The sequence below is a fragment of the Aedes albopictus genome, chromosome 2 (genome assembly GCF_035046485.1).
Source record: "Aedes albopictus strain Foshan chromosome 2, AalbF5, whole genome shotgun sequence".
NCBI lineage: Eukaryota > Metazoa > Arthropoda > Insecta > Diptera > Culicidae > Aedes > Aedes albopictus.
The window spans coordinates 45,745,279-45,769,431 of record NC_085137.1 but is presented as its reverse complement, the minus strand read 5'-3'; the positions used below and the strand labels follow the sequence as shown (position 1 = coordinate 45,769,431).

The 24,153-nt window shown below is 42.8% G+C and overlaps 1 protein-coding gene across 31 annotated transcripts in view; it reads right to left on the bottom strand.

Annotated features, from left to right (window-relative positions):
- Window positions 1–24,153, bottom strand: part of LOC109621340 (uncharacterized protein DDB_G0290587) — a 118,891-nt gene that overhangs the window by 61,239 nt on the left and 33,499 nt on the right. For 18 of the 31 annotated variants that reach the window (XM_062849614.1, XM_062849596.1, XM_062849600.1 and 15 more), the window contains exons 2-3: window positions 5,922–6,441; window positions 2,421–2,533 (exon numbers count right to left, since the gene is read on the bottom strand). In XM_062849614.1, the coding sequence (XP_062705598.1) occupies window positions 2,421–2,533; window positions 5,922–6,016 (208 nt within the window). In that variant the 5' untranslated portion in view covers window positions 6,017–6,441. The remainder of the gene's footprint in view (window positions 1–2,420; window positions 2,534–5,921; window positions 6,442–24,153) is intronic. The other 13 variants (XM_029870962.2, XM_062849603.1, XM_029870970.2 and 10 more) reach the window with 4 other exon arrangements.

Below are 24,153 nucleotides of genomic sequence, written 5' to 3'. Positions count from 1 at the left end.
AAATACGCTAGTTTTAATATCAGCTGCAATGTTCTAGGTTATCCAAATAATCATTGAACTTTGGATGTAAGATCTACTGCAGATAGAATTTACTTATTGAACTACATGTATGTTACAGGCTTATTGGTGCTGTTACCAGAGGTTTAGAGTTATTCAGGATAATCCAAACTATTCTTCAATTTAAAACATGAGATCCGCAGCCATAACAATAACTTTTTTCTATTTTGTAGCGGAGATATATACATGTGTAGATATGAGGAACTGATTGGTCTGGGATTGGGCAAAGAACTCACATACAATTCCAAAGGGTTTTAAGGTTATGGTTGGGTATGTGATGTCACTGTTCAAAGTGCAAATAACTACTGTGTGGCTGTAGACATCAAGGACAAACCTTCAGAACAGTGTGTAGAACTTTGAACGTCCCAAAGGAACACGGTCGTATATATCAGTCTTTAAATAGGTTCAGCAACCATAGGCAATTTTACTCTGTATAACGGATATGACGACGGATACGTTACGGGTGTATATCTGAATTTCTGCTTTTTTGAGCAGTTTGGTTTGTATGGAATATCCGTAAAGAATGTTGAAATGATTCGTACTATTCCAATATGTTCGTAAATTATGCTTAGTTAGTGTACAGTGTACAGCTGTATTATATAGTATATACTCAAGGACAGTTTGTACGACCTTGAATATTTCAAAATTTTATAATAAAATGAATCAGTCTGTAGTAGGTCCAGTAATTATATTAAATTATGCAACGTTACTCTGTAACATGCATATGACTAATGGTACGAGTATAGATCTGATGTTCTGTTATTCAAGGTAGTGTTGTTAATCTGAAACGTTCCAAATGGATAGGCGCCGTCCTTAAATTACGTAACGGTCTAGGCAGGGGGAGGGGGGAGTATTGCCGAGTGTTACGGCCCATACAAAAAAATAGAGTTTTCATGCAAAAAAGTGTTACAAAGGGGGGGAGAGGGGGTTGAAAAATGTCGAAAAAAAGCGTTACGTAATAAGTAGATGCTGCCATATTGCAATGGTACGTATAACTCAAATAGGTACACACGCAGATATAAGTTGGATATGTGGTGAGACTTTTCATAACAATTATACAACTTCAACAATTGTAGATGTCAAGAGCTAAACTCCAGGATAGTTTTGACGACCTTGAATGTACACAATATTAGAAATTGGTCTTCAAGCAGGTCCAACAACCATGGTTGATTATGAAACATTACTCTGTATGGTGGATATGATTACAGTAACGAGTATAGATCTGAGGTTTAATACGGCAAATACAAATGAATATGAACCATATAAAAAGCAGCAATTAACACTACTGGTGCATCAATTATTCTGTTTTTTTACGAACTTCGTGGAGATCAGGATGCTCTAGACTAGAATGTAAATGATGACTGAAATCCAAAGACTCATATTTTTTCCCTAATGGAGACTTTGCGGAAGACAGATCTTTTTTTTTCAAATAGGTGATTTTATACAGCCATTTTTCATTTTGGGTCATATATGACCCCATCGGCTCCAAAGAGTTAAGTGATTTCGCAGGCAGCAATTTGAGTTTCTGCTGGTCCCATTTCGGACACTCATTTCTTCATTCACAAAAGTTTGCTTATGAGAAAGACCCAAAGTTAATTTTCGTTTCGCTGCGTTATGAAAGTTGGGAACCACTGCTTATTTTAGAACGAAGCACTTGACAATGTGAAACGAATCACTTTGTGTTCATCATCGCAGAGGGGAAATCCCTCCAAAAGCATTCGGTCGGAATCCATTCTTGTGGTTAACGATATGTTGTGTATATAGGTATGTGGTTACGATTTCATGATTCACGTAATCATCCACCTCATCTTCTTAATTCCGCGTATCGCATTGCCTGCGTGATCCACGACTTAATTTGCCTATGAGTGCTGATTCGTCTTGATTATTTTTTTTTATAATCAACTTAAGAACCCTAAGAGTCGTAATTTGCTGCTATTTGTTTGCTGCACCCCAAGGTATTAACCCCGTACACCCTAAAAACCTAGACGCGTGCTCGCGCTCCCTTCAGCAGGGGGGTTAAGCGATCGCAGACAAAGGGTAACGAGCAGACACCGACGGTTGACGGTGGTCGCGCGCGAGTCGTGTGAAAGATCACATCACTTAACCGATGTCGCTTTGTCTTACTAAACGATTCCGACGACGGATGCCGTCGCGTACCTTAAGGGTGATTACTATCGATGAATGCAAACAATACTCATTATAGAAAGAAAAAAAAACGTTAAGAATGTTGTTCGACCCAGACAGAAATAAGCCGAAGTGAGTCAAACCTACGAACTTAAAAGCAATTTGCAAATTGGGTGACGGAGAATAATTAAAGTTTATGGCAGCATGGAGTTAAAGTTTTCCAGCATGAAGTTACTTACGTTTCAAATCCTTTCCCTCCGGTGGGCAGGGCTTTCGACTGAGCAAACAGTCTACGTAGTTGTTGACCAGCCGGCTGCTGCCAAGAATTGTGTCGATGTCCAAGTTGTCGTATCTGCGTAGACGGGGGGAAGATGGAAAAGAACGTTGTGAATAAAAGATGCTTCATGAATGATGGATGTGGCTTGGGGGTGGCATCGTTTTCTAGTTCTTTCTGTGGTTGAGTGAATCATGTTTGGGACAGAATTGCAGGGGCTATACAAGACTGAATTTAAAACATGATTTCGTAATTTAAATCAATCAACTATTTTTAAAGAACAGAATAATTCTTATTGTCTAATAAAATATGTGTTCAGTGAATCCTGTTCATTATTTTAAGTGAATGTTGGTGAAAACTCTGAGTGAATCCTCCTCAGGATTCTTAGTGAATCCTGCTCAGGATTCTGAGTGAATCCTGTTCAGGATTCTGAGTGAATTCTGCTCAGGATTCTGAGTGAATCCTGCTCAGGATTCTGAGTGAATCCTGCTCAGGATTCTGAGTGAATCCTGTTCAGGATTCTGAGTGAATCCTGCTCAGGATTCTGAGAGAATCCTGCTCAGGATTCTGAGAGAATCCTGCTCAGGATTCTGAGAGAATCCTGCTCAGGATTCTGAGAGAATCCTGCTCAGGATTCTGAGAGAATCCTGCTCAGGATTCGGAGAGAATCCTGCTCAGGATTCTGAGAGAATCCTGCTCAGGATTCTGAGAGAATCCTGCTCACGATTCTGAGAGAATCCTGCTCAGGATTCTGAGAGAATCCTGCTCAGGATTCTGAGAGAATCCTGCTCAGGATTCTGAGAGAATCCTGCTCAGGATTCTGAGAGGATCCTGCTCAGGATTCTGAGAGAATCCTGCTCAGGATTCTGAGAGAATCCTGCTCAGGATTCTGAGAGAATCCTGCTCAGGATTCTGAGAGAATCCTGCTCAGGATTCGGAGAGAATCCTGCTCAGGATTCTGAGAGAATCCTGCTCAGGATTCTGAGAGAATCCTGCTCACGATTCTGAGAGAATCCTGCTCAGGATTCTGAGAGAATCCTGCTCAGGATTCTGAGAGAATCCTGCTCAGGATTCTGAGAGAATCCTGCTCAGGATTCTGAGAGGATCCTGCTCAGGATTCTGAGAGAATCCTGCTCAGGATTCTGAGAGAATCCTGCTCAGGATTCTGAGAGAATCCTGCTCAGGATTCTGAGAGAATCCTGCTCAGGATTCTGAGAGAATCCTGCTCAGGATTCTGAGAGATTCCTGCTCAGGATTCTGAGAGAATCCTGCTCAGGATTCTGAGAGAATCCTGCTCAGGATTCTGAGAGAATCCTGCTCAGGATTCTGAGAGAATCCTGCTCAGGATTCTGAGAGAATCCTGCTCAGGATTCTGAGAGAATCCTGCTCAGGATTCTGAGAGAATCCTGCTCAGGATTCTGAGAGAATCCTGCTCAGGATTCTGAGAGATTCCTGCTCAGGATTCTGAGAGAATCCTGCTCAGGATTCTGAGAGAATCCTGCTCAGGATTCTGAGAGAATCCTGCTCAGGATTCGGAGAGAATCCTGCTCAGGATTCTGAGAGAATCCTGCTCAGGATTCGGAGAGAATCCTGCTCAGGATTCTGAGAGAATCCTGCTCAGGATTCTGAGAGAATCCTGCTCACGATTCTGAGAGAATCCTGCTCAGGATTCTGAGAGAATCCTGCTCAGGATTCTGAGAGAATCCTGCTCAGGATTCTGAGAGAATCCTGCTCAGGATTCTGAGAGGATCCTGCTCAGGATTCTGAGAGAATCCTGCTCAGGATTCTGAGAGAATCCTGCTCAGGATTCTGAGAGAATCCTGCTCAGGATTCTGAGAGAATCCTGCTCAGGATTCTGAGAGAATCCTGCTCAGGATTCTGAGAGAATCCTGCTCAGGATTCTGAGAGAATCCTGCTCAGGATTCTGAGAGATTCCTGCTCAGGATTCTGAGAGAATCCTGCTCAGGATTCTGAGAGAATCCTGCTCAGGATTCTGAGAGAATCCTGCTCAGGATTCTGAGAGAATCCTGCTCAGGATTCTGAGAGAATCCTGCTCAGGATTCTGAGAGAATCCTGCTCAGGATTCTGAGAGAATCCTGCTCAGGATTCTGAGAGAATCCTGCTCAGGATTCTGAGAGATTCCTGCTCAGGATTCTGAGAGAATCCTGCTCAGGATTCTGAGAGAATCCTGCTCAGGATTCTGAGAGAATCCTGCTCAGGATTCTGAGAGAATCCTGCTCGGGATTCTGAGAGAATCCTGCTCAGGATTCTGAGAGAATCCTGCTCAGGATTCTGAGAGAATCCTGCTCAGGATTCTGAGAGAATCCTGCTCAGGATTCTGAGAGAATCCTGCTCAGGAATCTGAGAGAATCCTGCTCAGGATTCTGAGAGAATCCTGCTCAGGATTCTGAGAGAATCCTGCTCAGGATTCTGAGAGAATCCTGCTCAGGATTCTGAGAGAATCCTGCTCAGGATTCTGAGAGAATCCTGCTCAGGATTCTGAGAGAATCCTGCTCAGGATTCTGAGAGAATCCTGCTCAGGATTCTGAGAGAATCCTGCACAGGATTCTGAGTGAATCCTGCTCAGGGTTCTGAGAGAATCGTGGGAAAATCCTGCTCAGGATTCTGAGAGAATCCTGCTCAGGATTCTGAAAGAATCCTGCTCAGGATTCTGAGAGAATCCTGCTCAGGATTCTGAGAGAATCCTGCTCAGGATTCTGAGAGAATCCTGCTCAGGATTCTGAGAGAATCCTGCTCAGGATTCTGAGAGAATCCTGCTCAGGATTCTGAGAGAATCCTGCTCAGGATTCTGAGAGAATCCTGCTCAGGATTCTGAGAGAATCCTGCTCAGGATTCTGAGAGAATCCTGCTCAGGATTCTGAGAGAATCCTGCTCAGGATTCAGAGTGAATCCTGCTCAATGTTCTGAGTGAATCCTGCTCAAAACTCTGAGTGAATCCTGCTCAGGATTCTGAGAGAATCCTGCTCAGGATTCTGAGTGAATCCTGCTGAGGATTCTGAGTGAATCCTGCTCAGGATTCTGAGTGAATCCTGCTCAGGATTCTGAGTGAATCCTGCTCAGGATTCTGAGTGAATCCTGCTCAGGATTCTGAGTGAATCCTGCTCAGGATACTGAGTGAATCCTGCTCAGGATTCTGATTGAACCTTGCTCAGGATTCTGAGTAAATCCTGCTCAGAATTCTAAGTGGATCCTGCTCAGGATTCTGAGTGAATCCTGCTCAAATTTATGAGTGAATCCAGCTCAGGACTCTGAGTAAATCCTGCTCAGGATTCTTAGTAAATCTTGCTCAGGATTATGAGTAAATCCTGCTCAGGATTCTGAGTAAGTCCTGCTCAAAATTCTTAATGAGTCCTGCTCATGATTCTTAGTGAATCCTGCTCAGGGAGTGAATTTCTTGCTCAAAAGGTCCAAGACCCTGTTTTAATAGAAATACAAAATAACTTACCTCGAACTGTATAGGTTCCTGGCTGTGTCCTGCGATTTGACAAAGTTGGCAAACGCCAGCAAAGCGCTCGCCACCAAAATCCACACGTTCCGCATCTTCTGTATTATTGCTCCGCTGTCACCAGCTCTGTTCACAATCCTTAAACCAAAACACCCTCACAAACACTTCTTCTCGTTCAGCAACCACTCCCGTGAACTCTACCTGTGCTTGTTTCTTCTTCCCGTATGAGTCGTGCACTAAACTGGATCAGCTTCAATCCTAGTCCAGATGCGTTCTCTTCAACAGGCTTCTTAGCTTCACTCACTTTTCACTTCTCTACTGTAACAATAACAAAAACAACTCTCACTCACAATGCCCCTGGTCCGAGGGTAAATCCCAGGTTCTCAAACCCTTCTCGCGCGACCGACAACACAATTGCCACTCTAGATCCCAATCGGACGGAAGGGATTTCCCCACCTATCTATCGTGCCTGCCTGATGTTTCTAGTCGTCGAAGAACTGGACTGCTACCGGTGCGGCAGCTGCGGAGAATCAACGGAAATAAATCTCGATCACTTTTCAGCCCTGTATGTAGTTTGGGGCCCACGGCGAGCGTTCACACCTACTCCCTATTGTTATGCGTGTGCTTATTATGTGTAGATACGGGTGGCATTTAGCTGAGAGATTTTAGAGCCGCACGCGCATTTTTCGATACGATACTCGTAACCCGCCTAACGATTGTACTTAATTTAATTACAAATTGTTACAATTTAATTCAAGGGTGGCGAGTGGGTGATAAGTGCATATGAGAAACACTGTGAGATTAGTTCTCAGTCCGGTCATATAAGCGAAAGGAACCTGGTGTTTACATTGGCAACGTGGCAAACAACCGGCACAGCTGTTGGTGATCGAGTTGGACAGTCGTAGAACATGGAAAAAATTCAAAAGGTCAAATGGACCATTAATACATTCTTCTTCATCGGCTACAATGGCCATGCCATACCAGCTTGAATACCAGTCGAATGAAATACCTTAAATATAAGTAAAAGCTTAGAATTTACCAAAGAAATGATAAAATTAATAGTATCAAGATATTTGAATGATTATTTTTAGTGAACTTCTCATTTTCTGGATCTGAATCTCCAACTCTCCAGCGGTGCTCAACGCCTTGTAGAATAAACGGATCAACGGGAAAAGCCTAAACCTAGGATCCGAGAAAATCCACAGAAAAGGTTCTGAGCATGCGGTGGTGCACTAGAACGGGCACGCTAACCTTCTAAGGTATCACAGAAACATAATGCGAATCTCTTGGCGGATCGACTGAGAAGTTTACTGCAGGAATTAAATGGCTACGCAGTCTTCAATACGTAAAACGAAATTTATTGTTTGCCCGACGTTTCGCCACTGGGGTTTTGTGTCATCTTCAGGGGTAAGGGGCTGTCCATTAATTACGTAAGGGTTTATGGTGGGAGGGGGGGTTTGAAAAATCTTACGCGACATACAAAAAAATAGGTTCTCATACAAAAAATCTTTCAAGAGGGGGAGGGGGTATCGAAAAATCGCCAAAATTCCCTTACGTAATTGATGGACAGCCCCTAATTGTTCGTTTTTGGTCTTAAAATCGACAGTTAACTTTAGACGAAACATAAGACCAAAAACGAAAAGTTAGTTACCCCTGAAGATGACACAAAACCCCAGTGGCGAAACGTCAGGCAAACAATAAACTTCGTTTTCCGTATTGAAGACTGCGTAGCCGTTTAATTCCTACACCATAATGCAGATCAATTGTCAGGAACCCGACAGCCAACTAAAGAAGAAGTGCTGAGAACACTTATGGTCATCTTTGATCCTTGGGGATTACTTCATAACCTGGTCTTCCTCAAGGTGCTACTCCAGGACATTTGGTCACGGGTTTGGCGTTCGGGAATCAACTGGGATGGCGAGATTCCAGAAAAAACTCAGCAAAAAAGGTAAAAGTTGACTGAAAGTTCTTCCTTCGGTACATGCTGTTCGTATGCCGAGATGTTACAGGCTTCGAACATCGCTGGGCTCGGAAACTCACGTTTAGCTACACATCTTCGACGATGCCAGCGAGGACGGCTACGCAGCGGTAGCGTATCTACGGTTCCAGCAAGGAAACTGCGTAGAATGTGCATTCGTAATAACTAAATCGTGGGTGGCTCCACTCAATCCTACGACTGCTAAGCAGCAGTAGTTTTAGCTATACAAAGAACTCTTCTGAACTGATGCTCGTGGCGTGCTGTGCTAGATACAGACGGACACTCATCGATATTTGCAGTACGTTGTCATCAAATGTCAACTTCTGCCAGTTCTCGGAAGTGACAGTCTGTAGTTCAAGGGACCGAAGTTTATATGGTAGGATCCTGATAATTGGCCCGAAGAACTGTTCACAACTGGGTCAACGAAGGAGGAAATGTGGGCAAACATGTTCCTCCATAGAGCCACCATCAAGTTGTGCGTCACCGTGGAGAGTTTCAGTAACTGGGATCGACTGGTTCGTACGATGGACTTCGTGTTCTGGTTTTTGAGGAACTGTCCGGTCAAAATAGCGGGGGAATTTCGTGGAAAATGTCCTATACGGAAAATGACAAGCAATTGTAAGATCACTTGGAGCAAGAACAATTTTGTCCCAATTCACCAAAAGTGAAAATAACGAAGTGTGTGTTGATGTGCGGTTCACAGGAGTATCCTCTAGTAGACCGAGTACCCGTAGACGGTAAGTGCAAGAAATGCTTCTTGTTTGAGATGAATGTGTAGTGGGGCAACGTCAAAGAGAACTTCGAGCGCTGCCGTGGGAATTGAAGAGAACGCTCCAGACATCGCCATTACGCACATCCTTTGGAGATGGCCTAATTTTGATTGGACCGTTCTCACTTCGCCCTTTTGCCACCACACAAGACATCCATAAGCCAATATTGGCCGAACCACAGTTGTGTAAATCCATTTGATATACTTGAGTTTTAGACCCCAAGTTGTACCAAAAGTACGCCGGCATTGCCCGAAGGCCATACAAGCTTTCTTGATTCTGAACTCAATGTGAGGTGTCCAGGAAAGCTTGGAATCAAGAATGACTACAACGTACTTTACCTGTTCAGTCACATCGATTTCAGAATCAAAGAGACGCAAAGGTCGAACGCCATTACGGTTTCGCCTTTCCGTGAAAAGAACAATAGATGTTTTACTCGGATTAACCGAAAGGCCATATTGGCGACAACAAACCCTCAACTACCTGAAGGGCGTTTTGCATCAGGTCGAAAAGGGTGCTGATGCACATACCAACTAACAATGTTAGGTAGTCGTCGGCAAAACCATAAGTAGGAAAACCGCTATTATTGAGTTGCCTCAATAGCGTATCTGCTACGAGATTCCACAAAAGCGGTGATAAGACTCCCCCTTGGGGGCATCCACAAACACTCAATTTCCTAATCCCTGCTAGACGCAATGTCGAGAAGAGATATCGGTTTTTGAGCATTTGGTGAATCCAATTGAAAATCATTGGAGATATACCATGACTCCATGCGGCTTCCAATACGGCATTGAAAGGCACGTTGTCAAAGGCACCTCCGATATCTAAGAAAACACCCAAACAAGATTGCTTTTGAGCGAATGCTTTCTCGATATCGTAAACAACCTTGTGTAAAAGAGTCACAGTGGACTTACCAGATTGGTAGGCATGTTGGTTCACATGAAGAGGCACGTTGGCCAGATGAACATCACGGATGTGATGATCCACAATGCGTTCTAAGTATTTCAGAAGAAAAGAGGTCAAACTGATAGGTCTGAAACTCTTTGCTTCTTCATACGACGCACGACCCACTTTCGGAATAAACTTTACAGTAATATCCCTCCAGGATTTGGGAATATACCCTGTAGCAAAACTGCAAACAAGTAGTTTTTCAAAACATGTTTGAAATAATCAAATCCCTTCTGAAGCAAAATAGGATAAATCCCATCTGCCCCAGGAGATTTGAAAGGAGCAAAGCTATTAAGAGCCCACTCAATCGATTCTATAGTTAAAATACTCCGAGCCGAAGCTAAAGAATCATAACTACAAGAAAAGACATCAGGATCATCCGAAGATGTAATATCCACACATCCAGGGAAGTGTGTGCTGAATAAGCATTCCAGAACTTCCTCATCAGAGGAAGTCAGATCGCCATTTGGCAAACGAAGTTCGTTCACCCGGAAATCCTTAGATTTCGCAAGGATTTTGTTTAACCGACTGACTTCACTCAAGCTGGAAACATTTGTACAAAGGTTTTTCCAGCCGGATCGTTCAGCAGACCGGAGAGCTTTCCTGTAGGCCTTGCGAGCCGACCTGAAAGCCTCCGAACCAGCCGAACGTCGTCTGTTCCAACTCTTTCTACATTGTTTCCTGAGTTTCGCCAGATCAGAGTTCCACCAAGGAGTTCCTCTTGTGATCTTCACAGACCGTAGAGGGCATGCTTCTTCAAAAGCTTCCATGATGAAGTTCGTGTAGTATCAACGGCATCATCTAAATCACTTGGAGTGTCAATGGATGGTGAATATCCATGAAATTTGGCTGCAACCAAATCAGTATAAAGATCCCAGTTTGTTGACCGAGGATTCCTGAAACGCAATGTTTGCGAAGTAACATTTAAATGTTCAAAAAAGATATAGCGATGGACAGATAAAGATTCTTCATCTGACACATGCCAATTGGTCAGCTCGTGACTAATTCTGCTAGAGCAAAGCGTTATATCTAACACTTCCTCTCTAGCAGATACCATGAAGGTTGGGCGGTTGCCTATGTTAAGTAATGCAAGATCTGTACTACTTAAGTACTCCATCAAACTGGAGCTTCTCAAGTTAATGTCTGAGCTGCCCCAGATGATATGGTGAGCATTAGCATCACTGCCAACAATTAGCGGAAGGCCTTTTGAAGTGCAGTATGCGATGACTTGTTTGAAAGCATCCGTAGGGGATGGTTCATCATGCGGTAAATACACAGAACAATAGACGTGTTTCCTGTTGAGGTTTCCAACAGATACATCAATTGTGATAGCACATACATCTCTGGTGGTTAGTTCAGAGATGAGTATAGCAACTATTGCGTTGTTGACAAGCACACAGGCTCGAGGCATGACACGCGAGTTTGCCATTTCATGTTTACTGAAAGTGGCAAACACCGGGTTCACAAGGTTTCCTAGATAGAAATTTCCCTTACGAAAGTAAGGTTCTTGTACCAAGGCCACTTGGGCTGTACCATTTTGCATAAGTCTGCAAAGATTGATTGTTGATGTTCTTTAGTGCTGAAGCTTGATCTGAGCTATCCTAACCGTAGCCACTACCCAAACTAGGTTAAACTCTTCGCAACAACAGCACAACAAAGAACAGTAACAATAAAACCAAATCGGTATCGATTGGAAAATGCCAAAGGCGAGGATACACAGAATACACTGTGTAAATCGCTTAATGCGAAACCATATAGGTGAAAATTTAAACTAATTAACAACATGTTCATAATCCCGCCCTTATTAAGCCTCAAGTGAGACTAAAAAAGACAGCTGATTGTCTCGGAGAAACACAAGGTCCACTGCACCATTGCTCCGGTTAGCGCAGTAAGGGCTACATACTGTGGAGGGCGCCCTGGTACTCCACAGGCTCCGTTAGCGGTTAGGTTTTTATTAGACCCCCCTAGCCATTCATTCCTAGGCACGGTAAGCATGAAGCCGCATCACACCATGAATTAGGGGTCACCTGTTGGTGGATTTTTACCACCGGAACAGGCGGTCCGTAGTGTTATTCTTAGCCAATTGAGACAATCGCTACCGACACTACACAGCTATCTAGGCTGATCGAGAAAAGAAGTTAATATTGATGATCAACTTCATACGGACTCGAACAGCCGTCAGGGGACAACCGGACCAAGGGAAGGAGAACCCTTGGATTACGGTTGGAAAGAAGAAGAAGTTGATTCGCCTGCGAAAGGGCCCCGCAGACACGCAGATGGCTACGATCAAGCTCCCCGTAGAGGAGGTGAACAAGGCAAGATCAGCGTGCCTGCTCAGCATGTACGAGCCGTTATTCAGTGGCGTGCTTCAAGTACCTTGAGTAAGGTCATTAGTCGTGGGAATATAAAAACCGCGACAGGAGCAAGCTCTGCAGGATGTTCGGAGGTAAGGGCTATATCGCCAGGGAGTGCAACTCGGCACCAAAATGCCTGATTTGCTCGTTGAACAAGGGTCACGCGACGGGCGGGCTTTAATGTCCAGGCACGCGAGGAAGTCGAACCAACAGACGAGAATGCAGGCAACAGTTGCCGTGGTAGTCAGTCTCGGAATCAAGTACAGACACCGTCCTACTATCGGATCCATACCGTATCTCTCCTCGAGAACTGGGTAGCGGATAAGGTCAAGCTAGCGGTAATCTGTACATCCGGTCGTTTTCCGGACCAGGAAATAATTTCCACGTTGCACGAGGGCTTCGCAATAGCGAAGATCAACGGAGTGTACTACTGCAATTGTTATGCCCCTCCCAGCGGTCGATAGACCAGTTCTCTTCTATGCTGGATTTGCTCACAAGCGCATTAGTGCGATTGAGTCCCGTGGTCATCGGTGGAGACTTCAACGCCTGGGCGATTGAGTGGGGTGGCCGCTTGACTAACGCGAGAGGCTGGGCTATACTCGAAGCTATGGTTAAACTGAACGTGGATGCCGCGAACGTAGGCGACAGAAACCCTACAATAGAAATGGTGCAGAGTCCATCATTGATGTGACCTTCTGGAGCCCAAGTCTAAACCCTAAACGATGATGGATACATACACAGTGACCATCTGGCAATTCAATACAGGGTGGAACACGGAGGAAGACGACCACAGCCGAAGGTCATCAACCGTCATCGGGGATGACTGACCTCGCGCTTCGATAAGCCGACATTTGTGGAGCAATTGCTTATGGAGGGTAACACCAACGATCTATCTAGTGATAATCTACTTAGTCGGAACCCTGAGCCGTGCATGTGATGTCGTAATGCCCTACACTGAAATGGACGCAAACCGATATACTGGTGGTGTCCAGAATACGCAGAACTTCGCGCATGCTGCCTAAGAGCTAGAAGGAGGATGCAAAGAGCTCGCACCGATGAGGGTGTAGAATGGAACGAAGTAAGGCTTTCAGGGCGGCTAAACTGGCACTAAACAAAGAAATTAAGGCGCGCAAGCGTGCGTGCTTCGAAAATCTCTGCCAGGTAGCGAATACGACCCCTTGGGGTTATGCCTGCAGAGTAGTCATGGCCAAACGAAGGGCGCATCAGCACCTCCACAACGCTCCGCTGCGATGCTGCAGAAGATCGAGGAAACGCTGTTCCCGCGCCACGATACAAGACCATGGGCCTCCGTCCCATATGGCCAAACCGGCCAAAGCGAGGTCGCCCCGGTAACGAACGACGAGATCATCGCAATAGCCATATCACTTAAGTTGAACAAGGCTTCGGGTCCGGGCTGTATCCCGACAGTAGCCATCAAGACGGCCATCGAGAATACTCAGAATGGCTATGCAAATGTGCCTAGGCAGAGGCGAATTTCCGGAGAGGTGGAAAGGCAAAGATTGGTTCTACTGCCCAAGCCCGGGAAGCCACCCATACGCCACCCACCCACGGCATACTGATCTATCTGCCTTCCGGACACCGCCGGAAAACTATTGAAACGGATCATTCTGTCCAGGCTGATGGTCTATACCGAGAAATTCGATAACTCTGGCCTCTCGGATAACCAGTTCAGCTTCCGGAAGGGTCGTCACATTGGACGTAAAGAATGCGTTCAACAGCGTCAGCTGGGCACCATACACCCCCTATGAGTCCCGGTTAGGTGGTATCTGCACAGATTCGGACTCGCATGCTCCAGAATGCACATACTGCGACGAGACCGCGGAGCGTGTGCTCTTTGAATACCCACGCTTCGTGGAGCAACGGTCGAGTATGCAGGAAATATGTGGTAGAGATATCATTCACAATATTGTTGAAACGATGTGGTCGGGGGTGGACATATGGGATTCCGTTACTTCCACGGTCTCCCAAATCGTACTTGAATAACAGAGAAAATGGCGGATCGACCAACAGCAAGTTGAGTTGGCCCTCCTCCCCATCTGGGAGCTTGAGTCCAACTAGTAGTTTACAGTACTATCCAGGACCCAATCTTCCAGGGACAGAGGACAACTTAACCCTCTTTTGGCATTAAGGTAGTTTTTGACCCAAACCTTCCATTACGTCAGCGAGCTGCTGCCAACGTGATGCAACAGGAAGGTTAAGGCAGTAGATGGTTACGCTTACCAATGGACCTTCTCGAAGTCATTCCTAACGAGCGCACCGTGAAGGAAAGGAATAGAGAGAACGAGTATTTACTGGGTCGAAACCAACATAACAAAAAAACATCTGGAATACTGCCTAATTCTCCAATAAAGTGTTCTTATGAGTGTTCTGAAGTCATTAAATAATCAAAGTGGTTTCTTGGTAAATCTTGTTCGTATGCCTGCTATTCAACAAGTACAATGTTCAGGAAGTAAAATTACTTAAATTGATTCCGAAGTCTTCGGCTAACGATCTGGCACCACTAGCGTGCACAGGGGGGGGCAAGGGGGGGCACTTGCCCCCCCTTCTATAAAAAAATCTATGCACCATTTTTACAATTCTTGCACCTTACCACGCAATGTTGAGAATCACTGAGCTATGGTGCACCATTGACACATACAATTTCTTAGTATCTCACGCACCATTTTCTAACTAATCAGTGATTCCATGTACGTGAACCATGGTGACTTCGGCACCACATTGAATTCTAAGCACCATTTTTGCGATTCGTGCACCTAGCCATACAAAATAACGAGTATCACTGAATAACAGTGACGATTAATACAGCACACCAACATCATGCACCTTCTTCAAAACTTTCAATGCACCATCATGATGTCCACAGAATGATCTAGGTATCCACGCATTATGATGATCGCATAAAATGTCTTTTAACAATTAAGTACCTAAAACCTCATACTGATATGCATCATCATGAAATTTCATGCACCATCACTGCTATTCAAGCACCATTTCAGCGTTTATCATATCATCTAGGCATCTAAAGCACCGTAATGCCGTGAGCATCACACAAAATACATGTTTTGTATGCTATGCATCATTTTTCCAATTCGTGCACCTAACCATAAGCTTTGAAAAACGGTGACAACTAATGCATCATCTAGTATCATGCACCTTCTTCAAAGCTTTCCAACCACCATTTTGGCATTCACTATATTATCTAGGCATCTTATGCACCATTATGATGTGGTTCACAAGTGAATTTGATGCACCATTTTGGCATTTCGCATACAAAATAGCATTCCTTGTACCTGAGCTATGTTTATTTCTGTGCCGCATTAAGTTTCCCGCACCATGTTTACAATTCGTGCACCTACATATGGAATTTGTTGAGTATAACAGAACCATGGTACAACTAATGAACCATACAGACATCATGTAGCTCCTATGCATTCCATGTACCATAATGATGATCACATAAATATCTAAGCACCATCTCACGCGTCATCTAAGCATTTAATTTCATTTTGGGGCTTTGAATTTCATAAGCTCCATTTTGCCATAGGGAACGTCCATAAATTACTTCACGCTTTGAGGGGGGAGGGGGGCTCAGCAAAGTGTGACAACCCATACAAAAATTTCAGATGTCTCATACAAAAAGTGTGACATAGGGGGGAGGGGGGGGGGGTTGAAAATTGTCAATTTTTGCGTGACGTAATTTATGGACGTTCCCATATCGTACACCCAATTGTATTCCATGTACCTGATCCATGTTGACCTCCGCACCACATTAAATTCTATGCATCATTTTTGCAATTCTTAATTTTAGCTCTAACCACCCAATGTTGAGAATCACTGAATCATGGTGGCAACAAATGCACCCTTGATACATACAATTTCTTAGTATCTCATGCACAACCATGATGTTCTCAGAATCATTTTTAGGCTAATCTCACGCACCATCTTTTAACTAATCAGTGATGTCAGCACCATATTCGAATAACATGCACCGTTTTGGCATTTCATATTCCAAAACTGTAATCCATGTACGTGAACCATGGTAACTTTGGCACTACATTGAATTTCAAGCACCATTTTTGCAATTCGTGCACCTAGCCATACACAATGTCGAGTGTCTCTGAATAACGGTGACAGCTAATACAACACACTAACATCATGTACCTTCTTCAAAGCATCCACAGAATGATCTAGGTATCCACGCATTATGCTGATCTCATGCACTATCTTTTAATCAACTAGGAATCTAATGCATCATACTGATATGCACCATCATCAAATTTCATGCACCATCAAAGCTTTCCAAGCACCTTTTCAGCGTTTATTATATCATCTAGGCATCTGATGCACCATTATGTTGTGAGCATCACATAAAATACTTTTATTTTGTATTCTATGCACCATTTTTGCAATTTGTGCACCTAACCATGCAACATGTTGATAATCTTTGAATAACGATGACAACTAATGTAGCTCACAAGCATAATACGCCTTCTTCCAAGCCTTCCATGCACCATTTTAGCATTCATTATACCATCTAGGTATCTTATGCACCATTATGATGTGGTTTACATTTGAATTTGATGCACCATTTTAGCATTTCGCATACAAAATAGTATTCTACGTACCTGGAACATGTTGATTTCTGTGCCACATTGAGTTTCCTGCACCTTTGCACGAATTGCAAGTGCACCTTAATATGAAACATGACGAGTATAACAGGATCATGGTGAAGCTAATGCATCATACAGACATCATGCACCACCATGATGTTCACAGAATCATCTAGGCAACATCTCACGCACCATCGTTGAATCAAATATGTGTCTAATTGCGAAATAATGCACCATCGTTAAATTTCATGCATTACTAAAGCATTTAATGCGTAATCGTGGCGTTCACTATATCGTCTAGGCATCTGTTGCACCATTATTATTGTATGTAGTCTCGTACATCGAAATAGCATTTCTTGTACGATGTCAACTCTAATGCATCATACTGACATCAAGCAGCATCTTTGAATGACATGCTCCATATCAGCATTCAATACACCATACCAATGAACTCAGTGTTATCAGAAGATCCTATACACCACGGTGACATCATGCACCTTTATTGCCGCACGCAATTTGATTTTCACGTAACACCAACATTTTTATGTTTACACCATCTCCAAATCTCATGTTTTATCTTAGCATTCTATAAATCAAAATGCAATTACTTGCCACGCATGCATTATCTCGAGGCTCCCTTGATCATTAAGGTACACTCCCGTTCAAAAGTTTGGGGTCACCCCCTCAAAAACATGTCATTTTTTTAGGCCCATATCTCCGCCAATTTGCGTCCGATTTCAAAACCCTAGGTTTCATTCAAAAGATAATAAGTCAAAGAAACTTTGAACATGATTTCTATTAGCTTTCAACTGCTTTTTAAAGAACTTAGCTAAAAAATCTAGAAAAAAAGTTATTAAGTAAAGTAATCCTTGATGTCATCGGCCAAAAGTTTGGGGTCACCCCTCAAAATGCTGTATCGGCCAAAAGTTTGGGGTCACTATCGTAAAACATGTAAAAGTGATTTGTTGATATCTTTGTCATCTTTCATTCAATTTTAATTCTTCTTGGCTTATTTGAAACAAAATGAATGATACTTACGGCATAGACATTGAACCGTACATATTTGTTGAAATTTTCATACTAAAACTTAACGTAAAGTTGCCTCATTTTTTGAAGCGTGGTAAAATGTGCTAACTTGACATAACATTTTTATATACAAAAATCGTTAAATACGTTAAGTTGAAGACATCAAACGTAAATTTAGTTAATTGCACTAGTTTACAGCATTTTTGAACTCGGTAAGCCGATGATCGTTTTTGGTGTAGAATCATGCCCTGAGTTCGAAAACGCGAAGGAAAAAAATTACAGTAGAGCGGAATTTTTTTCGACTTTCCATACAAGGTTGATGGTTTGAAACCGATTTTTGTTCTATTTTTAAGCAAAGTCGCTCACTTCACACATCTCATTCTCCGTAATCAATGCTCCGAATGAGCTGAATTTTTTACTGTAACTCGCCTACATATGATATGTCAAATAAACGTTGAGAAAGAATTTTTAAAATGTTTTTTTCTTATTGAAAAAAATACATTTCTTGATTTATTTTTGGAAAATTTGCTAAAAATTAAGGAGATCGTCCCTAAAACTCGCCAATATCTTGAATTTCATCAATTTGACGCGAAACCTGCATTTAGATGATCGAATGGTATTGTATTCAGCTTTTAATTTATGGAAAAAGATTTAAAATTGGTTGAACAAAACGCAAGATATTTGAATTTTATTAAATTCCATATTTTAAAAAGTTGTAAAACTCGATATTTAGCTAAAGCTTAAAAACTGTTCTACTTTAAATTTTTTGAACCACGGTTTCGAAATCAGCGCTAAATTATGCTTCAAAAATTTTGGTCATTGACAGAAGTTCACGATTTTCGTTTTATTTTGTAAACTAGTGTTATCTTTGAAATGAGCCAAAAATAATTAAAATTGAACTATAGATGACGAAGATATCACCAAATCACTTTTCCATGTTTTACGAAAGTGACCCCAAACTTTTGGCCGATACATCATATTGAGGGGTGACCCCAAACTTTTGGCCGATGACATCAAGGATTAATTTACTTAATAACTTTTTTTCTAGATTTTTTAGCTAAGTTCTGTAAAAAGCAGTTCAAAGCTAATAGAAAATGGGTCATATTACCGCTCTCATCTTAAAATTTGGTCGACCCAATTTCCAGCGACACTGCCGTAAGTTTATATTCATTTTTTAGAAAATTTGGCAACTTTGGGTTAAGTTTACATACAAAATTTTTTGAAAAAGTTACTTTTAAATCATGTTCAAAGTTTCTTTGACTTATTATCTTTTGAATGAAACCTAGGGTTTTGAAATCGGACGCAAATTGGCGGAGATATGGGCCTAAAAAAATGACATGTTTTTGAGGGGGTGACCCCAAACTTTAGAACGGGAGTGTATATAATGAACCATACTCACATCACACATCTTTTTAAAATTCTATACACCTTCTTGGTGTTCATTGTATCATCCACAATTGAATTTTATATACCATTTGGTGATTCGCGCACCAAAATAGCATTCCGTGGATCATTTTGAGAATCACTTTACCAGCTCGAGAAATATCTGGAGTAATCCGAGGAGGCATTCTAGGAGAAATCCCTGGAGAAATTTCAGGGGGAATCCTTGAAGGACTTTCTGGAGGAATCCCTGAAGGGATTACCAAAGAAGTACTTGAAAAAAATCTTGAGAGAAGCTCTCAAAAACTGGAAGAGGAGTCAAGAAATTTCTGTAGAATTTGCAGGAGGAGCTACTAAAGAAATTCCTGGAGGAATCCGTAGAGGAATTCGTGAAAGAATTCATAGAGGAATTTGTGGAGAAATATTTCGAAAAACTCCTGGACAAATTTCTTGAAGAGTTCCAGCAGGGGCTCATTGACGAACCCCTGGAGGATTTCCTAGAAAAGACTCTGGAGGCATTCCTGGAAGAAACCCTGGAGGAATTTCTGGAAGAATTTCTGGAGCAATCTCTGAAGGCATTCTTGAAGGAATCCTTGGAATAATGCCTGGAGTTTTCCTTGTAAGAATTCCTGGAGGCACTTTTGGAAGAATGTCCGGAGGAATTTCTGCAGGAATCCCTGAGGAAATTTCTGAAGAGACATTTGGAGGAGTTTCTAAGACGTCCTGGAGGATGCTATGAGAAATTCCTGGAGGAATCCCTGATGTAATCCCTGGAGGAATTCCTGAAGGAATCCGTGAAGGAATTACAGGATGAAACACTGGAGGGGTAACAGAAGGAATCCATGAAGGAATCCATGAAATAATTCATGGGGGAATTCCAGAATGAATTGCTGGAGGAATTCATGAAGGATTTTTTGGAAAAATTCCTGCATGAATTTGTGGAAGAATTACTCGAGGAATTCAATGACGAATCCTTACAGAAATTACTGGAGAAATCTCTGGAGGAATTTGTGAAGCAATTTCTGGAGGAATCAGTGGAGGCATTCCTGAAGGAATTTTTGGAAAAATCCATGAAAAAATTCTTGGAGGCATTCTTTCAAGAATTATTGGAAGAATTTCTGGAGGATTTTCAGGAGGAGTACTTGGCTGAATCCCTGGAGACATTCATAGAGGAAATCCTAGAGAAAGCTTTGGAAAATTCCTGGAGAGATCCCTGCTGTAATCCTAGGAGGAATTCCTTAAGGAATCCGTAAAGGAATTCAAGAATAAATCCCTGGAGAATTACTAGAGAAACTTCTGCAAGAATCCCTAGAGGGTTTTCTGGAGAAATTCCTAAAAAATGTAGGAAGAATTTCTGGAGGATTTCCTGAAGGAATTCTTTGAAAAATTTCTGGAAAAATATTTGCGGCTTCTTGGAAGGATTCAACGAACTCCTCGAGCAAAAGAATTCCTAGAGGGATTTTTGAGGAATATCTGAAGAAATTCATTGAAGAATCCCTGGAGGAATTCCTGATGAAATTACTGGAGAAATTCCTGGCGAAATCCATGGAGGAATACCTGAAGAAATTTTTCGAGGAATTCCTGGAACAGTTCCAGGAGAAGTTTTTTTTTCTGGAGAAATTCATGGATAAATTCTTGTAGGAATACCTATAGGAATTCTTGGAGGAATCCATGAAGAATTTTTAGATGATTTTCTGGAGCAATTAATAAAGAAATTTTTATAGTTGTCCCAGGAGAAATTTCTTGCAGAAATTCTGGCAGACATTCCTGGAGGATTTTCTCTAGAAGAAATTTCATGAGGAATCTCTGGAGGAACTCCTGGGGGTTATTCTGGAGGAATTCCTGGAGGTAATTCTGATGAAATTTCTGGAGTATTTACTGGAAGAATTCCTTTAGGAATTATTTGGGGAAATTTTGGAGAAATATATGAGGCTTCATGGAGAAATTTTTGAAGGAACTCCTCGAGGAATTCCTGAAGGATTTCTGGAGGAATTTCTACAGGATGTTTTTAGAGAATTTCTGAAGAAATTTTTTAACGAATCCCTGCAGGAACTCCTTGAGAAACTCCAAGAAAAAGTTCTGGAGGACCTCTTTGAGGAATGCAAGGAGAAATCCCTGTAGTTTTGGTGAAAATTCCTAAGGATTTTTTTGAGGAATCCCTGGAGGAGTTACTGGTAGAATTTCTGGCGCTCTTCCTTAAGAAATTTTTGATAGAATTCCCGGAGGAATTTTTGCGGAATTTCTGGAGAAATTCATGGATGAATCGTCGGAGGAATTCATGGGGGAATTTTTCGAGGAATTCTAGGAGGAATTCCTGGAAGAGTTCCGTTAAATTTCATCTAGGATTTTCTGGATAAATGATCAGGATCGAGGATCAATTCTTAGAGAAATCCCTAGAAGAAATATTGTAGGAATTCTGACAGTCATTCCTAAAAGAAAATTTCAGGAGGAATATCTGGAGGAAATATTGGAGTATTTACCAGAGGAATTATTTGAGGAATATCTGTTGAAATATATGAGGCTTCCTGGAAAATTAATGGAGGAATGTCCAAAGGAACTTCTCGAGGAATTTCTGAAGGAATATCTGGAGAAATTTCTGAAGACATTCATTATTGCATCCCTGGAGGAATTCCTGAAGAAATTTCAGGAAAAAATCCTGGAGAAATTCCTAGAGGATTCCCTGGTGGAATTTCTCGCAGAATCATTCGAGGAACTCCTGGAGGAATTCCTGGAAGTTTCGGGTGAAATTACTTTAGAATTTTTGTAAGGGTAGGCTTTCAGCCCTTACCCGCTGTTACCCGGCAGGGCGGCCTAAAGCAGGGTACCTCCACTAAATTAAGGATTTCGGATGAAATGAAATGTGTAATTTTTCAATTTTCAATAAACTCTCTATTAACTACTCAAACCTGCGTTTTGCCCCTTTCTCCCCTTTGGCACTTTGGCTTCGGGCCCCACGTTGGGCGCCAATTGTAAGGGTAGGCTTTCAGCCCTTACCCGCTGTTACCCGGCAGGGCGGCCTAAAGCAGGGTACCTCCACTAAATTAAGGATTTCGGATGAAATGAAATGTGTAAATATAAATAATTTTTCAATTTTCAATAAACTCTCTATTAACTACTCAAACCTGCGATTTGCCCCTTTCTCCCCTTTGGCACTTTGGCTTCGGTCGACTCGTTGGGGCCCTTGCTGCAGTGGTGGTGGTGGTCGCTGTTGCTCCCGCACGGACTATGCGGAGCTTCTTCCTTCTTCTTCTTTTTCTTCTTTCTTCTTCTACTTCTTCTTCTTGGGCACTAACAGGCTACCGAAGCAGCCGTCCTTAACTATTAGCTAGGGGGAAGAGCGGGCTCCTTTGTCGGATTCCCCCTAGTGACGGTGGTGTATAAACACCGGACCGGTCTACTCCGCGTAGTGGTCCCGATAGTTACCGCAGTAAACTATCGTAGGCAGTACGCCCCTTTGTACTGACCTACCTTCGTTCTCCTTGGCGATTAGCTACGGTCGTGAGACTGGCTCCTTCGGCTGAACGACCGTAGCGAGAACGGTGGGTTTTTGGGATCTTTGACGAGACCGCCGGGAAGCGAATAGCTCCTTTACACTGAGCTCCCCACGATGGCGGCGATCCAAACCCTTTTCACAGCACTTTCACTGCACTAATTATGTTCCCGAACCACGGGCCGGCACTAAGTTTCGGGGAATCACTGTTTGGTTGTGTTCACTCCCGACGTGGCTAGGAACAACCTTCTAGCCAATTCCGCGAAACTTAGTGCCGGCCCGTGGTTCGGGAACATAATTAGTGCAGTGAAAGTGCTGTGAAAAGGGTTTGGATCGCCGCCATCGTGGGGAGCTCAGTGTAAAGGAGCTATTCGCTTCCCGGCGGTCTCGTCAAAGATCCCAAAAACCCACCGTTCTCGCTACGGTCGTTCAGCCGAAGGAGCCAGTCTCACGACCGTAGCTAATCGCCAAGGAGAACGAAGGTAGGTCAGTACAAAGGGGCGTACTGCCTACGATAGTTTACTGCGGTAACTATCGGGACCACTACGCGGAGTAGACCGGTCCGGTGTTTATACACCACCGTCACTAGGGGGAATCCGACAAAGGAGCCCGCTCTTCCCCCTAGCTAATAGTTAAGGACGGCTGCTTCGGTAGCCTGTTAGTACCCAAGAAGAAGAAGTAGAAGAAGAAAGAAGAAAAAGAAGAAGAAGGAAGAAGCTCCGCATAGTCCGTGCGGGAGCAACAGCGACCACCACCACCACTGCAGCAAGGGCCCCAACGAGTCGACCGAAGCCAAAGTGCCAAAGGGGAGAAAGGGGCAAAACGCAGGTTTGAGTAGTTAATAGAGAGTTTATTGAAAATTGAAAAATTATTTATATTTACACATTTCATTTCATCCGAAATCCTTAATTTAGTGGAGGTACCCTGCTTTAGGCCGCCCTGCCGGGTAACAGCGGGTAAGGGCTGAAAGCCTACCCTTACATTTTCTGGTGGAGTTCATGGATCAATTTTGGGGATAAATCCCTGGAGGCATCTCGAAGAAATTTCTGGATGGATGTCTGAAGGAACTACTCGAGCAAATTCTGAAGGAATACCTGGAGGATTTTTTTGAGGAATTTCTGGAGAAAAATAAATATGAATGAATTCCTGCAGGAATTCTTGGATAAATTGCTGGAAAAAAATCATGAAGAAATTCCTGAAGGAATCCGTGGAGGATTTCCTGGACAAATTTCTTGTGGAATTCTTCGAGAAATTCTTGGAAGGGTTCCGGGAGACATTCTTGGGGAACTCAGGCAGAAATTCCTAGAGGAGTTGCTGGAGGAATTTCAGGAGTTCTTCTCCGACAAATTTCTGAAAGAATTCCTGGTGGAATTTCTGGAGGATTTTTTGTGAAATTTCTGAAAAAACTCATGGATGGATCCTGGAGGAATTCCTGATGAAATTGTTTGAGAATTTCCTGGAGGAATCCATGGAAGAATCCTTGGAGAAAATTCCTGAGGAATACCTGGAAGAATTCTGTGAGAAATTCCTTTAGCATGTTACGGTGGCAACCGTGGAGGAAATATTGGGGGAATTCTGACAGACAGACATTCAGGATTTTTCCTAGAAAAATGTCGGTAGGGATCTCTGGAGGAATTTTAGGAGTATTTACTGGAGGA